The 18,332-nt window shown below is 52.9% G+C and overlaps 8 protein-coding genes across 8 annotated transcripts; 7 read left to right on the forward strand and 1 right to left on the reverse strand.

Moving 5' to 3' along the window:
• Nucleotides 1–557: 557 nt before the first annotated feature.
• Nucleotides 558–1,222, forward strand: COCVIDRAFT_39065 (hypothetical protein; the record flags this gene model as incomplete). The annotated part of the gene is made up of 2 exons (XM_014699656.1): nucleotides 558–755; nucleotides 806–1,222. The coding sequence occupies 2 exons, from the start codon at nucleotides 558–560 to the stop codon at nucleotides 1,220–1,222; spliced, it is 615 nt and encodes a 204-aa protein (XP_014555142.1).
• A 250-nt stretch (nucleotides 1,223–1,472) lies between these two features.
• Nucleotides 1,473–6,156, forward strand: COCVIDRAFT_103207 (hypothetical protein; the record flags this gene model as incomplete). The annotated part of the gene is made up of 5 exons (XM_014699657.1): nucleotides 1,473–1,776; nucleotides 1,839–2,233; nucleotides 3,655–4,149; nucleotides 4,330–5,536; nucleotides 5,729–6,156. Coding segments are annotated over 5 exons (2,829 nt in total), but the record flags the coding sequence as incomplete, so codon positions are not given.
• A 2,713-nt stretch (nucleotides 6,157–8,869) lies between these two features.
• On the forward strand, nucleotides 8,870–9,169 carry COCVIDRAFT_103107 (hypothetical protein; the record flags this gene model as incomplete). Its single annotated transcript, XM_014699658.1, has 1 exon — nucleotides 8,870–9,169. The coding sequence occupies one exon, from the start codon at nucleotides 8,870–8,872 to the stop codon at nucleotides 9,167–9,169; it is 300 nt and encodes a 99-aa protein (XP_014555144.1).
• An 815-nt stretch (nucleotides 9,170–9,984) lies between these two features.
• COCVIDRAFT_27916 (hypothetical protein) lies at nucleotides 9,985–12,535 on the forward strand (the record flags this gene model as incomplete). Its single annotated transcript, XM_014699659.1, has 5 exons — nucleotides 9,985–10,189; nucleotides 10,246–10,379; nucleotides 10,434–10,682; nucleotides 10,732–11,577; nucleotides 11,630–12,535. 5 exons carry the CDS (start codon nucleotides 9,985–9,987, stop codon nucleotides 12,533–12,535), a joined length of 2,340 nt encoding a protein of 779 aa, XP_014555145.1.
• On the forward strand, nucleotides 12,529–12,864 carry COCVIDRAFT_103111 (hypothetical protein; the record flags this gene model as incomplete). Its single annotated transcript, XM_014699660.1, has 1 exon — nucleotides 12,529–12,864. The coding sequence occupies one exon, from the start codon at nucleotides 12,529–12,531 to the stop codon at nucleotides 12,862–12,864; it is 336 nt and encodes a 111-aa protein (XP_014555146.1).
• A 1,050-nt stretch (nucleotides 12,865–13,914) lies between these two features.
• COCVIDRAFT_103208 (hypothetical protein) lies at nucleotides 13,915–14,560 on the forward strand (the record flags this gene model as incomplete). The annotated part of the gene is made up of 3 exons (XM_014699661.1): nucleotides 13,915–14,241; nucleotides 14,311–14,353; nucleotides 14,445–14,560. 3 exons carry the CDS (start codon nucleotides 13,915–13,917, stop codon nucleotides 14,558–14,560), a joined length of 486 nt encoding a protein of 161 aa, XP_014555147.1.
• A 664-nt stretch (nucleotides 14,561–15,224) lies between these two features.
• Nucleotides 15,225–15,902, forward strand: COCVIDRAFT_103053 (hypothetical protein; the record flags this gene model as incomplete). The annotated part of the gene is made up of 1 exon (XM_014699662.1): nucleotides 15,225–15,902. The coding sequence occupies one exon, from the start codon at nucleotides 15,225–15,227 to the stop codon at nucleotides 15,900–15,902; it is 678 nt and encodes a 225-aa protein (XP_014555148.1).
• A 180-nt stretch (nucleotides 15,903–16,082) lies between these two features.
• COCVIDRAFT_27919 (hypothetical protein) lies at nucleotides 16,083–17,861 on the reverse strand (the record flags this gene model as incomplete). The annotated part of the gene is made up of 3 exons (XM_014699663.1): nucleotides 16,083–16,714; nucleotides 16,783–17,703; nucleotides 17,840–17,861. The coding sequence occupies 3 exons, from the start codon at nucleotides 17,859–17,861 to the stop codon at nucleotides 16,083–16,085; spliced, it is 1,575 nt and encodes a 524-aa protein (XP_014555149.1).
• Between the last annotated feature and the right edge of the window lie 471 nt (nucleotides 17,862–18,332).

Genomic DNA, 18,332 nt, shown 5'->3' on the forward strand with positions numbered 1-18,332 from the left:
GTCACGGCGTGGGGTACGGTACTTTCCTTCTAGACGCACGGCAGATCTAGATGGTCAATACCACTATCTGATATTCTTAAGCTCACGCTAAATGATGCGGCTCGCAGTTGGCTGGACTGATCGCCGGTGTGATGTTCAAGCCCACGTTCCTTTTTGGCCTACCGCTTTTGTCGTACCTGAACCATTACTAAGAGACATGACGCAACCACTGATCCTTTGGGTAAGCCCAGCATTGTTTCGCAAAAGTAGATCCGGTTAACTGTCTAATTGCTCCTCCCCACCTAGCAGCGGGGTGGGTAAACGCGACGGGACCATGTGACGTCACCACAGCGTTGTCACTACATAGTCGTGCCTTCTCGTGGACCTCTCCTGCACCACACCACCTGCTCCCAATAGTCCTTTACTCAGGTATGATTGCATCTCGCTTTCTTCATCGTTGTGCTGCACCAGCTGCACGAAGATTACCACGAACGTCGTGTTTACAGAAGCTGACGCCATCTTCACAGCTATCCAAATCACTTACTTCTCAACGCGTCTTCTCCAACACTACCTTTAACATGTCTGGCTTCAGCAATGCGGATACCGGCTCCAAGACTGCCGACCCCTACACTCAGAAGAACCTCGAGGAGCCTTCTCTGAAGGAGAAGGTTGAGGATCTGTTCAGCTTCGTCGACAAGACCAAGTTCTGCCTCTTGACCACACAAGTTGCTGACAGCGATCTTTTGGCTTCGAGAGCAATGGCACTTGCTGCCAAGGTAAGCAACAAGCAGTACCCATTGATGTAGCACCGCTAACGAATGCACAGGAAGGACACGGCTTCGATCTCCTCTTCCATACCAACACTGAGTCTGGCAAGACAGATGACCTGAAAGAACACGCGTCGGTCAACATTGGCTTCATCAACAACTCCGGAGAATGGGCTTCCATCTCTGGCCATGCAACCATTGAGACTGATCGCGAGGTTGTCCGCAAGCACTACTCGCCAGCGCTCAAGGCCTGGATCGGCGACCTCGGCGACGGCAAGCACGACGGCGGTCCAGAAGACCCACGCATTGGCATCATCCGTGTCAAGGCCAGCACTGCTCAATACGCCATATCCAAGAGGACTCAAGTCGGCGGGCTTATTGAGCTGGCCAAGGGTATCGCGAGCGGCGAGTCACCAAACGTGAACAAGCTGAGGCAGATCTCCGAGGCGGAGATCCAGCAGTACAGGTCTCAATAGACGTGGTGAAAATTTAACGGATGCTTGTATGGTCTATGTAATTACAAAAATACCTTGATACGTTTACGATCGATATAATGAATGCAGAGTTACGGCCGCACAGATTTGGTTGCGATGGTGCCACAAGTGTCAAAGTGATGCAGTGACAAATGTGACGTCATATCAACGCGTCTTCACATGGAAAAGCACGCCAAAGGTTGCGCGATGCAAGTACATAAAGCAGCCGCCTCCCGACGAGCACGCAATAGGCGCTTTTACTCGGCACGCTGATCGACAACATGGAAGACCCAGGTTTGTTCCAACTCCTAAGTTTACAGCTCTTGCTGACGTGAAATCGCCAGTCAAGGAAATCCCGGCGGTGATCCATCTCCTCACACAATCACCGCCCTCTCTACAGCGCGCAACAATTGAGAAGTACTTCACGCCAGACGCAGCTTTCTCACATCCGTTCTGTAGAACATGGAGCGGGCCAAACTCTCGATGGCTGGTCGACGCGACCTACCGTTGGTACAAGATCATGAGCCCCAGAATTGATCTGACGGTGCAGAGCGTCGGTATGTTGCGTCGCACATCCCATACCGCTTATACGGATCTAGGCACTAATTTCTGTTGGTAGCATTCGACGAAGCGAACTTGACGCTCTATGTGACAATCTTCCAAATCTTCCGCATCTGGGCAGTGCCCTTTTACTACGCGCCGGTCCGTCTGACCACGGTTCTCAGCCTACGCCGCTCACCTTCGACGGGTAAATACCTGATTGAGAAACAAGACGATCTTTACCAAGTAGATCAATGGATACGCTTCATTGCACCCGGGGGCTGGGTGCTGATCTGGATTTGGCAAGCTTGGGCTACCCTGTTTTGCGTGCTAGGCACATGGCTGCTGTGGCCAGTAACATGGGTCGAGGAGAACTGGGGTTGGGGCGAGGGCATAGGGGTGGAGAGTAATAGGGAGATGAGAAAGGCTGGAGAAAAGGGTGAGATTAGGAGTGATGGACTGACCAAGGACGAAGTGCTGCAGATGACAACGTTGAGAGGCAAGGTTCTTGGGTGATTGGTGGAAGTGACTAAATCATTGCAATCTCGACTGACCGGTGGGTATCACTCTAGTCACGGTATTTTGATATGTCTCGTTCCGGTATTTTCGCTGTCTCGGGAACTAAGCGACGACGACGACCAATGTATGGCCACAATGAAACCCGGTATTTTCAAACTAAGAACTCGCGTCACGAATGGAGCATGACAGGCTAGCGGAACGGAGCTGTCTGGCTACCTCGATTGTATGCTAGCCATCCACTGCCTCTAATTCGCGCCACATCAAGCCACAGCGAGCCCATTGTGCATACTTGCAAGGATAGATAAGCTGATAAGAATAGAGCAGCTTATTATGGCGAGTATGATAATGAAACAGACCCCAGCTTCGGACACAGCTGCCTCGGCATGTACAGACTTGGATGTTCCACGTCACGAAGTTGAAACGAAGCAAAAAGGGAATGCATAACTTCCATGTCACCACATCTGCTCGCCTTGGAGATGCGAGACTTTGGGCGTAATCATGAGGGTTTGAGGCGTGGAGCCAAGCAAGGACAGGGATCCCCAGCTCGGAAACGGAGCAGCTGTGCGGCTTGGCTATCCACTGGCAGCGGTAGAACCATAGTGTTCGTGTGCGGATCCCGGTGTTTGTTGACGTGGCCTTGAGGGGCTTGTTGCATGCTCTTGGGTTACCAGAAAAAAGACGGCAGAAACACTAGTGACTGGCCCGCTGGGCTGAACGGGTACATCATCAGAATGCGCGTCGATCGATTTAGCAGAAGGGAGGAAGCGTAGTTGAAGACACGGCTTCGGGCAATAGGGCCCACGTGGTGGGGACAAGTCGCTTGACGGCCTCTATCCACCACTATTGGGCAGCACCGCGCACTTCCGATCCACACCGGAAAGACGTCCTGCTTGCTCTGCATGTGCAAGGCGGTGACTGTCCGGCTCGAATATTTTTCATAGTGGCCTCGTTCAGCCTCGAGTGCGCTCTCCTCGTCTTCCACATACCACAAACCGCCATGGTCATGGCGCACACCAGCTGCAACGAGCCACCGGCGTCGAACCGTACCACTATAGAGACCGTTTGCTTAGTTTACCAGTCTCAGTTTCCTCCGTCACACGACATGTACTACTGATCCCTCCAGCATGCAAGGAGTCGCATACTGCTCTGCTGCCCACTGTGCCATCCCCTCTTCGGCAGGTTTTTGCCCACCAGGCCACTCACTGTCAAAAAAAAATATATACATATCAGATACATTGCCACGAGCGCGACCTTAGCTGACGGCAGCTGACCCTCGCAAGCACTACTTAGCATGGTGCGTTGATAACGAAACAATGCCTTCTCGAGCCAACTCTCTGATGGCCACTGAGACTGACCTGAATTGTGCTGTCTTGTAGTCGGACCGGGCCTCATCATTCGAGGGCGCTCAGTCCCCTTCACGGCATCGCAACCCTACCACAGACGATCCCCAATATCACTACGACAGCCTCCAAGAAAAAGAAGTCGGTGTGGCTGCTAGTGGACCCCACATTCGACGCAGGCCATCCCGGACCACTTCGGGCACCAAAGGTTCCCCGCCCTCTTCCTCCCTGTCTTACAACGAGGAGCAAAACGAAGACGACAAGAAGAACAAAGCAGCCCGCACGACTCTCAAGAAACTTTTAAGACGCGACTCACACCAGGGTGAATTGTCACCTACGCTGCGTGGCGGGCAAGAAGAGTTGGACGAAGAGGGAAGTACCGTGGGATATATACCCAGACTCGGCCAAATACGAGAGAAAAAGACCACCATGCAATCAAGACGTCGAGGAAGTTCCATTGTCAGCTCTACAGGTCAGCCCAGAGCGCTTCGTCGGCGACACACAGAAGACAGTGCTGCAGGTCGCTCACGCGTACAACGTAAACATAGCTCTCTCCACCGCCACGGTGGGAAGCTCGCCGAACTGTCCGAACCATCGTCAGCCTCGAGCGTGTCACAGCAATCGAGCAATTCCAGTGGAAGTAACTCAACAGTGACGCAGAAATCCCGCGAGGACGACGGCTACCCATACCAATACGAGATGACTACGGAGAGGCAAAGTCCTACTAGTTCCATGATGAGTGCCACTGAATCAGATGTCTTCAAGTATCTCCAGCCGGATAATGACACTGAGAATCCTACAACGGCATACCTGCAGGGCTTCGTTCCGTCGATCAGTGCTCCTTCCTTTTTGCCCTCCCCGCCTCTGACTGACTCCAACTTGAGCGATAAGCACCCATCCGCAGCAGGAACAGATTCCAATGGATTAGAAATCCCTTCACAAACATTAGAACAAAAATCCAGCCCAATGGTGTCTCAGCTTCCTCATCAAGAGTTTCGCAAGTTCAAAAAGCCACTATATGCTAGCAGCTTTGTGCATGGGCCTAGGGATGAAGACGAAGAGACAGTCGCCCAGAGCGGAGAGAGTGAAGGTAGTTGTACGGAAAGTGAAGAAGAGGCCAAACCCAGCGTTAAGTTGTCTAAAAAGTCTAAAAAGGTCACAAATAAGGTTTCTCCACCCCGGGCGCCATCTACATCATCCCGCGGTAGCGACCTTCATGCCAGACGCCTAAAGCAACAGGAGCGAGAGCTAGCCAATCACATATTGAAGAACCCCAAACCACAAAAGGGATTCCAATTCAATGGAGGTACACCCGGCCAGGTCTATCCACCTACGCCCATGTACAGTCCTCAGGTATACTCTGGCGGATCTCCATCAGTTATAAGCAACGGTGCAGCAAACTCACCACAGGGTTGGTCGCCTATACACACGTTTCCAGCCCCATTGGCCATTGGCTATGCACCACACCAATCCCCAGAAGTCGCTCACGCATATCCACACAGTCTGGTCAAACAGATACCACAGCCGTTCTCACCTCATCCAGCCCAAGCGCAACCTTATCAGCAACACGGCCCGGCATCTACTCAGACCAAGCCGGCTCTAACAGGCTATGAGCTTCTGGCGAACGAACTCAGCGCACCCTCGCAAGGTGAGACAGCACGGGAAGTCAACCTCGTACCCGTGTACCGTAAGTTTGAGCACCTAAATCACCGGGTGCTGTTGCACCTACAAGACGAGATGAGCGAGCTTGAAGAAGAGCTGCGTACGCTGGACCGATGCATTGCGCAAATGTCGCCCAAGGATCCCTCAGGCCACGCGTATCCTGCGTCTCGACGAAACGACGCGCGGTACGGCGGCGAGTCGCACTTCAAGAGAACCGAGCTGCTGGGTCGCATATTCCAGAAACTGGAACAGTACAGTAAGTTGCAGTTGCATTGCCAGGAATATGTGCATGTTACATCATGGAAAAATAAGCTTGTTACATTTTCAGCATGACAAGATGGGGTACATGAGAGACAGGATAAGAGAAAGATCGTCGTTGACAGCTTATTTTTATATACACGCAAAGAAGAGGGTTTCTCTTAGTGTCATTTACTAACTTGAATCGCAGATAAAGCTCTGTCCTCTTTCGGCGATGTGTCGAGCAAGCTCCGTCCAGCCGGGGAAGACGATGTGGCGCGATATCGTGAGTGGATGGATGAGCACGAGCCGATTGATTATGCAGAGAGTCGCTTTCTGGAGCGCGCGTCTGACCTTGTCACCGTGCCGGGCTCGGCGGCGGCTACTACTACTACTTCGACGACGGCAACAATGGCAGCGGCGGGCGAACAAGGGGCCGGGCATCATCAGTCAGCAGCCGTGTGGTTCCCGCTGATATTGGCGGTGCCTCTGCTGGCGTTTACTATAGTGCCGAGCCTACTGGGGCGTCTGGTCGTTATCGTGCTTATCGTCGGGGTGGAGCTCAAGATTATCTCTTCGGCACCCGAGATACAGCGTTTCTTGTCGCTTCAGGAATGGAAGGCTGCAGCATCGGTGTAAGTGGTCTTTTATCTCTCTCTCTCTCTCTCTCTCTTCCCTTTTTGTTTCCCTCTTTCGCAAAAAGTCTATCGGAGTACCCTACGTACACGGCCCATTGTACGGCGCGCAAATGATGTCGTCACATGTCGACATGGGGGGTGCAGCGGGCAAGGGCTACATGGATCCAAGGTTCGCGGGGAGTTTTATTTCTTTTTCGCCCAACGTCCGCACAAAACACAGCCTAGTGCCAGGAACCCAGTCTCGTCTGCCCTGCCCCCCTCTCGCTCGCAACCCCGAACCCAACGGGAGATTCCATGAGCAATAAAAGACGGGGTGTGTATATGCGCGCGCGCACGCGTGGGTGTGTGCGTACATGAGCCTTCAAAGTGGCAGAACCAAACACACGGAAAATGCGTCTTTGCCTATCTTTTTATCCGGTGGAACCAGTTCGCATAGAAGACATACGATATACGCGCAAGCGCGTGCGTGTGCGCGCATATACTATATCCCCACGCTACTGGTCGACCGAACCGTTCCCTGAGGGCGTTGCCGTGGGAAGAGAAAAAAAGGGAAATAAATGAGAGATGCCAAGCAAAAAAACCAACCACAAACAACAAGATCAAGAAAAGGTTCAAAGGCTAACGCTAGAGGCGCAAAACACAGTTATTTCGGGCTGAACGTGCTCCTTGCAGCCGTGGTGCGTTAATACGCCTGACTCGCTGGTGCGCGCCCTTTTTTGTGGGAAAGGATGTGGTGGATGGGTTAGGTTGGCCAAAAAATGTGGGGGGCAGTAAGTAAGTGGTTTGGCGCAGGTGATCGCCAATACTCGTTTTTTTCTCTCCTCTCTCTCTTTCTGGTCTCTTTCGCTCTCTTTGCGCTCTTTTTGGGTGCGGCGCACGGGCCCAGGTACAGGCTGTGTGTGCTGCAGCATGTGCTGAGAACGACCATCCCCCCCTCCACGAGCTCGCTTTTGGCACGCACGCACTCAGCAAGCTTGGGTGCCTGTGCCCTTGCTCGTCCACCCACCCACACCCCTCCCCCTCTCCCCTCCACCCCCCAGTCTGACCGAAGCAAGGCCAAGTGTGGAGTTGTTCCGATCACCGTTTGGGCTGGCACGTATTTTGTTTTGCGGTGGGTGTTCATGGCGTCATGGTTTGGCTTGCAGGCGGGGGAGTTTTCCTCTTTTATAAAAATGATGTTTGTTATGACCCTTATGATTGTTGTTTATTCATTTCATTTTATTTTATTCACGATGGTTTTTTCTTTGCGCTGTTCATGGTGGTCATTATAAACGCGTGTATACATACTATTGTCGGCAGGGCGCAGCACGTATTTGGCTTGATAGCGGTTAGCAAAAAACGGAAGGCGGTGATTGGAGGTGCCACAAACGTCGCTTGGATTGGCTTTCGGGATCATTTTTTCCTTGAGTTTATCTCTCTAGACTGGACCCATGGTTCGCAAAAGGCTGCTTGCTTGGCCAGCGCCGCGATGCCGAGCTCTATACTATGTAATTTTAAGGCCAGATGCATATGCATGTTGTGATGGCGCGGCTCCGGCAATCGGGCAGGTTGGCAGACAATGCTTGAGACGGATGTACATATGTCGGCATGTACAGACATGGATGGCGGCGACACTACTGTATGTAGTCGGCACGTAGCGGGTTTGGTAGCTTGTGCCCGCTGGTCGCAATCAAGTGGCGCAGTGGTATTGGTCGCGGGAATGTGGTACGGGCTAGGCCATGACAGTCAGTCAGTCAGTCAGTCAGTCAGTCGGACGGCAAGACTTGGTGTTCGTGTAAGATTTTTGTGGAGGTGGTGGTGGTGGTAGTAGTGGCACGCGCGTTTCTCCTTGATGAGATGTTAAGATGTGCATCGGACCGAAAAGAATTGAATCAAGATGCCGGGTCGATCGGTGACAGCATGGTTTATCACCAGGTGTCACGACAAAGGTTCGGTGTTTGTCGCGGATCTGGGCGGGACACAGAGGTGAGCTGAGCGGGCAAGCAGGCAAGTAAGCAGGATGGTTTGGCGTCGGGTCATAGCGAGGGGCCAGTAGGCTAGCTGATGTTGGCACCTTGGGCGTGGGAGTGCGAGAACGCATGCAGCGGCAGCGTGTGCGACGACCCTTGGAAGACTGTCAGTCGGGACGCGGTAGCCACCTCCACAGATGGTGCCGCAGCATTGCCGTGGACTGGACGCCAAAACAGGGCGCGTGTGGGTAAGCATGTTTCTCAGTCGGGCAATGCCTCAGATAGATGCATGAACCTGGGGCCACGCACAGAGGGCGCGTGAGACGGATCAGCGGCAGCGGCAGTATGTAGTTAGTTAGTTAGTAAGTAAGTAAGTACTGTAAGTAAGTAGTAGGTAGGATTAGTGGACAAAGTATGTGTATAGTAAGTAAGTACTAGGAGGAGGTGCAGCAACAACAACAAACGTCGGCGCAGAGCCCACTCGTTCCTTGACAGCTGACGGACAGAGGCCGAAAGTCAAAATGACGGGCGAGGATGTTGGTGGGTGGGGGTGCGGTAGTGCAGTTAGTGCAGTAGTTGGTGATGAGGGTGTGGTGGTGGTGTGGGCTTGTCGGCTCGCTAGTGCTGCTAGCCAGGAACGAGAGGCGTCGCTTGGAGAGGGCCTTGGCCGCTTTGGGCGCAGAGGGCCGGGGTTTAGGGGAAATTGAGCGCAGGTGACCAGAGTTTCAGAATGGCCCTGTTGTGCGCTCAAGGGGCGTGCAGACGATGGATGCCCTGCCGCCATGGCCCCTTGTGAAGCTCTCCCTAGCTCCCAGACTTTGGCCTCAACAGTTGCTGCGTCCAGCACAAAGAGTCCTTTCTGTCTCTCTTCATCTTGTCTCTATATCCACAAGCGCCACCCCTTTGGCCGGCCGCCCGTCCGTCCCACTTGCGCTGCGGCCTCGTGCATGCTCTCCACACACCCAAAGCCCTGGCCCACTTGTCATCACCCAGCCCATGCCGACTCGAGCGACTGAAACATCTGCTCCTTCCCGCCCATCCATCGCTCCTGCCCGCTGTCCTTGACCTGCAAAAGCCGCCCTGCAACACACACACCCACATCCACACCCACACCAACTACCCGACCATCACCCTGTACACCCACTCCACCCACACACACACCCTCCCTCTCACACACCCCTCCCCCTCGACTCCCCACTCTGCACTCGACTCCACCCTCGCTATTCTCTTGTGTCTGTGTCTGTGTGTGCGCGCGCCTTCTCTCTTACTACTCCCTCCGCCGTCTCCCTCTCTCCCGCACCCACACATACACATACACACCCACACTCTCGCACACGCCACACGTCCCTGTCCACCCGTCGTCGGCCGCCTTCACTTCACCCCCCTCGCTCCAGAGCATACTACGCCCAGGCCCACCACCGCGCCGTCGCTCTTCTGGAATGTCGCAGCTGCACCTCTGTCCACCACTCACCGTCTGAGCTCCCCCGCACCATTTCGCGTCTCGGGCTCCCTCGCCCTTCCATTCGCCAGCCCTCCACCGCCGCTTTCCAACGCCCATCTCACGTAAACTAGTCCTCGCAGCCTGTTCCTCGCCGTCTCCCCCCTCCTTTCTCCGATAATTGTACCTTTGTCGCCCTTCGCTGCCACACCACTGCCTCCTAATTAATCGCCGAGCCCTGCTGCCGCCGACTCGCTGGACGGGCCCTCCCGCTGCAATTCCACCGCAGACGCCGGCCCACGGCCTTGGACCAGCGTGGCGCACAAACAAAACCTCCCCTTTGCTCCCACGCTTTTGCTATTTCGCTAGCGCCGCAACACACACCCTCCCTTTCTGGCCCTGACCGCACCCCAAACCCCCTCTCTCCCAGGCGACGCTCAGCATGGCTGTCTCCATGCTACATGCCCCCTCGCGGGCATCGACGTCGTCGTCATCGTCCTTCATACCCGTCTCGCGCCAGAACACAATGTCGTCGCACGATGGCTCGCGCTCAGTGCGCCAATCCAAGCGCTACTCGGTCACGGCACTGTATCTGTCCATGTCGGCAAAAGACAAGGAGCTGGAGATTGAGGATGACCTGGCTCGAGGTATGTCTGCCATGTTCAAGTCTTTCCGTCTTGGTTCGCCGGCTAACTCGTAGCAGCACAGAAGGTATTGCGCGAATTAAAGGCAAAGATTTCATCCCAGTCCAAGAAGAATTTCGTTCTGGAAAAGGATGTGCGATATCTCGACTCGCGGATAGCACTCCTCATCCAGAATCGCATGGCGCTGGAGGAGGTGCGTCTCCATGGTTTTCCTTGTATACGTGCTTGATACTGACGATACGCGCAGCAAAACGAAGTCGCAGACCATCTCGCAGACGGCCTTGAACTCCAAGAAGGATTTTTCCCAAACGACGAAAAGACACAAAAATATGGCAACCTGCTATTTTTGCTCCAGTCCGAACCCCGGCACATTGCGCACTTGTGTCGCCTCGTCTCCATGGCCGAGATTGATGCGCTACTGCAGACAGTCATGTTCACAATTTACGGAAACCAGTACGAGAGCCGAGAAGAGCATTTGCTCTTGACCATGTTTCAGGTACGTTGCGCAACATGACTCTGGTAGATCATAACTAACCATGCTATAGTCTGTTCTTACATACCAGTTTGACAATACCCCAGACTATAGTTCGCTCCTGCGCGCAAACACCCCCGTCTCGCGCATGATGACCACGTACACCCGGAGAGGACCTGGTCAGAGCTACCTCAAGGTAGTCCTGCAGGACAGCATCAACTCGCTTATTGAGCTCAAGGATCTGGACCTGGAGATTAACCCCCTGAAGGTTTACGAGAAAATGGTCACTGAACGCGAACTCCAAGGAACTCTGCCCCCGGATATGCCAAAGGGCGTTACGGCAGAAGAAGCTGCCGAGAACGAGACGGTGCAGAACATCATCCAACCTCGAGTAAACATGCTCATGGAGATTGCCAACAATTTCCTCACAACCATTATCAAAGGTCTCGAAGAGACACCGTACGGCATCCGGTGGATTTGCAAGCAGATTCGAAGTTTGTCAAGACGAAAGTATCCTGACGCCCAGGATCAGACGATTTGCACGCTCATTGGTGGCTTCTTTTTCTTGCGTTTTATTAACCCTGCCATTGTTACTCCTAGATCATACATGCTCATTGATGTTCTGCCAGCGGAGAACCCCAAGCGAACGCTTACATACATTGCAAAGATGCTGCAGAACCTTGCAAACAAGCCTTCGTACGCAAAGGAACCGTACATGGTTAAATTGCAGCCTTTTATCCACCAAAACAAGGAGCGCATCAACAAGTTCTTGCTTGATCTGTGCGAAGTCCAAGATTTCTACGACACCTTGGAAATGGATAACTATGTTGCATTGTCGAAGAAGGATCTTGAACTATCTATTACACTTAATGAAGTGTATGCAACACACTCGCTCTTGGAGCGACATGCAGCAGAACTCGTAAGTTTGCGATGATTGTGGCAGCGGCTGTTCCCATGCTAACCATTTACAGGCAAAAGAGGATAGCTCGCACTTGGGTGTGATTCTTCAAGAGCTGGGACCAGCACCTGCTCAGCTTCCACGAAAGGAGAACCGAGCCATCAATCTTCCACTGTTCAGCAAGTGGGAGACGCCTCTTGACGACCTCACAGCTGCGCTCGACATTACGCAAGAGGAAATCTTCTTCATGGAGGCCAAATCAACATTTGTCATGATTCTCCGTTCGCTGCCTGCAAACACATCAATCACACGACGACCATTGCGACTGGACAAGATTGCCGAGGCAGCCGCCACGACAAAGAACGATTCAGTCATGGTCAAGAAGGGCATCCGCAGCATGGAGCTCTTGAGCCAGTTGCAAGAATCTGGTGTGATTGACAAGGAAGACGGGTTTTCTCTGCTCCGGGACGAAGTCGAACAAGAACTTGTCCACCTGGGTTCGATGAAGGACAAGGTGATTGAAGAGACAAGGAAGCTCGAGGAGGTTTTCCGCACCATCCGCGATCACAATGGCTTCCTGGTCAGCCAGCTTGACACGTACAAGTCATATCTCCACAACGTACGCAGTCAGTCTGAGGGCAAGACGAGGAAGCAGCAAAAGCATCAAGTCCTGGGCCCGTACAAGTTCACGCACCAGCAGCTTGAACGAGAGGGCGTAATCCAGAAGAGCAATGTTCCGGAGAATAGGAGAGCCAACATCTACTTCAACTTCACGAGCCCGCTGCCCGGTACGTTTGTCATTTCGCTCCACTACAAGGGCCGCAACCGCGGTCTGCTCGAGTTGGATCTCAAGCTGGACGATCTGTTGGAGATGCAGAAAGATAATCAGGAGGACTTGGACTTGGAATATGTCCAGTTCAACGTGAGCAAGGTCCTGGTCCTCCTCAACAAGCGTTTCGCCCGAAAGAAGGGATGGTAGACTCGTCTTCTCCCCGGGCGACACATGTCACGAACCATGTACGATACCCCCGATTGCCACTACGTATTCCCCGCTGTTTGACGCCCCCACCCAAACCACCTCATCCTTATGCTCTCCTTTTCGCCCTCGTCGGAGTACATTTCCCATGTCTACGAAACCCATTGATCAGCATCTCGGCGCCGGAGTCCAGGAGTCGATTGTGCGCTTTTTGGAGGATACCCTCTGTGATGCCGACGCGTCGTGCCGTATCGTCAGCTTGGGCGGTTTTGATCAGCCACTTTGTTGTGGAGGGTCGCTGTAGTCTTTGTTTTGTTTTGTTATGTTTTTGAAAGGGCGGCATTTGCAAGCAGCCTTGCGTGCGTGTTTTCTTTTCCACAGATTCCTACACCTTCATAGTCTCTCGCTACTAATACGCATGTTGCACACGCTTCGTGGGATGGCACCGAAGGGAGTCCGGGTACCCGAAAGGAATATTTTTTTTTCTTGTCAGTAGTGTTTGTAGAACTTGAGTCCATGGTTTGGGTTTCGGCAGGACCGACTTGATGGATTTTTCCTTGTTTTTATTTTGTTTGTTTTTTAATTGCGCGAGCGATATCCAGATGTACGATACGAAATACCATGGTGTCAGGCCAGCGTAGTTTCCAATGCGCTGTTGTTTAATGCAATTGAGCTGCAAGGGCTCTTGTTTGTTAGTCGAGATGACTGTCGTTGGCACATGGATGACGGGGTGACTCAGAGCCGACTACTAACTACTAGATGGACATTGGCGTCGTCAAGCCGTCGGTCGATGTAATGTCGGAGCACCTGGTGGTGGGCCGATAACGGGCCATAGGGTGTCCACGGACCTTGCATACACGCTACGTCACCTAGCGGGCCACATGGCCGACGGTGGCAGGGTGTTGTCTACGGCGGACATGAGGGTGGATGTTGTTGATAAGAGATAAGGACTGGAGCCAAAGGTCCAAGGTGAAGTTGCAGTTGCATGGCGCTACCCTGATGAGTGTGCTCCTCATGCGCTCCTCATGCACCAAGCACGGGTGCCTGTCACACGTCCACGCCTGCGCCGCCGCTGCTGCTGCTGCCCCGGACCGATCGTCAGGCGGAAGCAAGGTGGTGCCGTCTGATTGGCCGCCTGCCACGTCTCATCGCCGTATGGTTGGCGGAGTCAGACACAAGGCTGCGTCGACTACCAAGTCGCTCCACACTCGTCCACCTTGCCTGTGCTTTCCTTCTTCCTTCTCCCTCACACACTCGCAACCACTCTCTCTTTCCATGATTGTGCGCATACCTTGGGCGTCTCTTTGCTAACAATTGCTACTGTCCCTTTCTATCGGGTGTTACGGCTATATCTCTCGTCTTACTACTGGGATCCCCCAAACATGCCTTCGTCATCCAATGCTATTGCTATCCCCCGGCGCAAGGGCAAGCACCCGGCTGCCTCCCGACACTCGGTCGACTCATCCTCGTCCTCGAGTGCTTCTACACCCAGCACTCCCAGCTACGCTTCTCATTCTCGCAACTACCAGTTTACCCCGACTGAGAACCGCTTCTCCTATGGCTCCTACGGCAGCTCCGCTTCGTCATCGCCGTCCAACAGCCCGCAGTCGGCGAGCAGCATGAGGCGGAGAGAGAGTTTGATGAGTGCGACATTCTCCAAGGCAGAGCATACGGTGATTAATGTTGGAGAGGAGGAATGTCCTCGTTTGGTATGGGCCCGCATTCTGCAACTACAGTTGTGTCGTGTTTCAAGCAGGACGACAGCTAACATCCCGCAGATTACATGCGTGAAGGCTAGCCAGGGATTTGATTGGAACCAGGGTATGCCACTCTCTTTCAACACTGCAGAAACGCTTGCATCGAAGCAATTAGCTGTGAATGTGTCGCTAACTGCCTCTGTCTGTGTATCCAGAAATCTTCCTTCCGTCCTACGCCGATTACCACTTTGATGACCTCGAGTGTCGCCAGGATCCTGTTCAGGATATCATACTCACAGACGAGGAGGTCAAGAACATGTTTCCGTCATAAGCATGCTCTCAGCTGCACGGTAACTCGCGAGGCTGTGACAACAACACCATACTGAGGTTTGGGGTTGAATGTTGATGGTGATAATCGGGTGGATTTGGTACATATATGTTCTGGCATTATTTTGTTTGACAATGCGTTATTGGGATTATGTTGACATTGGAATGGCATGGCGTTTGGCACTGTTGTAGGCGCTGGGGGTGCATACTACATGAGGGATTGGGTCACGGTGTTACAGGATGCTTCACTCATTGTCAATGAGACATTTATAAACTCGAAGAATATAAATAAGCATTTATAAATCAAACATTTGTGTATACTTGAACTGTCCAGGTGCGTCCGCTATGCTGTCTCACTCCGTACAGCACATGGGGATTCAGGGTGCATTGGCCCCACACCTCGGCACCCCCGGTCTCCCTTATCGATTAGAGCGTGGCCGCCGCAAAACGTCGCGCAGCGCGATCCATATTCCGCCGACCGCCAAACAAACAACATCACGAAAAAAACACAACAAGTCTGCAAACGTTTCTTCTCCAGCAAAAAACCACACCTTTCCCAAGCGAAACAAAGCGAGCGCCCTCTTTCCAAGATTATACGAAGAACGCTCTTTCCCCTTTTCTACCAACCCCCCCATCATCCCACAACAAATCGAGTCCCACTCCTCACCATGGACTCGTCGCACCGCAAAATCGAACTCCAATCCCCCTCAGACCTCATCTACCTCACATCGCAAATCCGGACCGCCGCCCGCCAAAAACTCGACCTGCACCTCCCTCCCGTACCCTCTGCCCCTGCCGAACCCGACGACCTCCGCCGCAGCGTCGAAGACCTCGTCGACGCGTTCGTAGCACAGGTACTACGCGGCATGCGACAAAACATTAGCATAAACGGGATTGACATCATCGGCGACGCTGACGCTGACGCTGATGCCATGGATGTACAAGGCAGAGAGGCGGAGACGGCGGTGGAAAGAGAAGAGTTTGAGGCGTTTGATGAGAAACTGAGGACTAGGCTGGGAGATGCGGTTGCGAGGCGCGATGCGCTTGTTGCCAAGATTAGTCAGCATAGGAGGGTTACGCCGGGGGTTGCGGCCAAGGCTTTTGAAGAGAGGTTTGAGAGGGAGGAGGGGGAGGGGCGGGAGATGTGGGGGGTGCTTGAGGAGAGGGTTGGGAAGGTTGGGCAAGGTGATGTGGCGGGTGTGGAGAAGGGGGTGAGACAGGAGGAGGTGCAGAGGAATTGGGAGAGGGCGGTTGAGGGGTTGCAGGCTTTGAATAAGGGGTTGCCTGAGACGAGGGCGCGGTTGGAGAGGGCGGGGGATGTGGTGGGGTATTTGGGGGGGAAGTGAAGATGTGTGCTTTGTGTTTTGTGGGGTTTCAAACGGTCATGTTGGCGTTTGTTTGTTTTTTCAAGTGGATTTTAGGGATACCCGGTTGTTGTATGCAAACATTGAATTTGTTCCGTTTTTGTCTTCTTCTTCTTCTTCTTCTTCTCCTTGAGCATTTTACATTGACCAGGACAGGGACTTTCAAAATCGACTTATATCCCGCCCAAACACCCAATTCACAACCCAATACACAGGCACAAGCACTTTATTCCGCAAACTCACCGTTCGCGTGATATACGCTCCCCGCCAGATAATCCACGCTACATACCCTTGTAATCTGCCTCCCCACTTGCCGCCGCCCTGGAACAGTGCATTCCAATTACCAATGTAGGCCAGCGTGCCTAGATCGCGGTACGTGAAGCCCTTTGCTGAACTTTGTAGGGTTGACGATTTATTCAGTTGTTTGGCGAGCCAGACGGCTTTCTGGCTTGCGACTTGCGCGGTGGCGGGATAGTTTGTTGCATCGATTGTGCCGCAGTCGCCTAGGGCGAAGACGTCTGGGTGTATTGCTTCTGTTTTTTCTGACGCGGAAGCGGAAGATGAGGGTTCTGGGGATGAAGAAGAGGAAGAAGAGGGAGATGAATCGGCGGGAACGAGTTTAACGCGGAGATGGGAGTCTGTTACTATGGAACCGGTTTTTGGGTCTTTTTTTACGGTCCATTGGACGGAGGAGGGTGAAGAGGATGAGGGAGAAGGGGTTATGAGGTTGGAAGGGGCGGAGCGGACGCTGGAGAGCGCGGTGTGGACGAAGGGGTTTTGCATTAGGCCTGTGCCTATTTGGAGAAGGGGAATTTGTTAGTAAAAGGGGCTTCTATGAGAGGGTAGGGAAGGAAGGACGTACTCCATACACACATGCCCACGCCGATTTCGCCTTGTTCTTTGACCTTGAGAGTATATAGGTGCGAGTCTTGGACTTTTCCCGAGTTACTCGTTTTCACGGGTGCTCCGGCACGCAGCTCCTCGACGTGATGACTCGTCTTGATGTCGATGCCTTCGCGCTTGAACTTTTGCATGGCATAGTCGGCTAGTTTCTTGTCGAACATGGGGAGAACTTTTTCGGCTACGTCGTAAACGGTGATCTTGTGATACTTGATGAGTTCTGGGTATAGCTTCTTCAAGTCTTCATTAATCAGGTCGTGGAGTTCGGCGCTGAACTCGATGCCGGTTGGTCCGCCACCTACAACGGCAAAGTTTAGTAGTTGACGCTTCATGTCCACAGGAGTGGTAGGAAGAGCAGCGCCTTCGAAGCAGGCTAGAATGCGGTTTCGGATTCTGCGTGCGTCGCCCACATCTTTGAGGAAGAAGGCATGTTCCTTGACACCCGGTGTGCCAAATGTCTGGCTGTAGCAGCCCACGGTAACGATCAACTTGTCGTAGTTCACATCGAACATTTTGCCCTCTTTGGTCTCCTGCTTCTTCTCAAGAGCCCTCTGCTCTGCAGTCTTTCCCGCGTGTCGGTCAGTCGTCAGCGCCACACCTTGCTTCGGATCATCGACCGCCTCTTCAATAGTAATGGTTCGATTCTTGAAATCCACATCATCAGCCCAGCCCTGCAGAAATTCCACTTTGGTCCTTCGGCTCCGGACAGGTTCTAGTGCAGTTCTGAATTCCAGTGTGCCTACTGCTGTAGAAGCAAGCAGAGGGGTAAAGGCAAAGTATGACCGGGGAGAAACTACAATAGTTTGATACTTTGAGGGGTCAAGAGCGCGGGCAACGGTGAAGCCTGCCCATCCTGACCCAAGAATGACTACACGTTCTCGGCCTAGATATATGTTTGTCAGTCTCGATGACGGGAGTAGATAGTTGTAATGTAAGAGCGGTTGATGCATACTGTCTTTGTCTTGGTTCAATTGCTCCATCGTAATCTGTCTTTTCTGCTCCAAGCTCTTTCCACTTACCAGAGCACCACCAGCCCGACATGATGGTACTACTTGTGAGACACCCGTTCTCGAGGCTATAGACACTAGTTCCCTGACGCCAGAAGGCAATTGGGACAGGCGACTAGACAACATGATTGTCACCATGGAACGATGTTTGGTATGCCTCAAAACGGAGATTTTTTTTGGCATTATCTCTTATTGTATTGAATATTTTCCCTTTTTTTGAAATTTATTTAGGGGCCGTCTTGTCCCAAGGACCGGGTACTTGCGGGTGTGACACGGAAATCGGCGACTATGACGTACCGCTGGTGCAAACTTGACGCGCCGAGCTACTACCGATGTGCGACAATTAATACGAGAGTCTCACGTGCTATTCTCGGACAAGAAAAGCACATACTAGGTGTATAAGACAAGAATGGTTTTGAATCTACGTTTCTCGGGGATGGTCCATCACAGAGGCAAGGTATGAAATGTCGCACCGAAAAGGAGCTACCTTGGCACTCTCCCAACT

Source organism: Bipolaris victoriae, assembly GCF_000527765.1.
Source record: "Bipolaris victoriae FI3 unplaced genomic scaffold scaffold_59, whole genome shotgun sequence".
NCBI classification, from domain to species: Eukaryota; Fungi; Ascomycota; class Dothideomycetes; order Pleosporales; family Pleosporaceae; genus Bipolaris; species Bipolaris victoriae.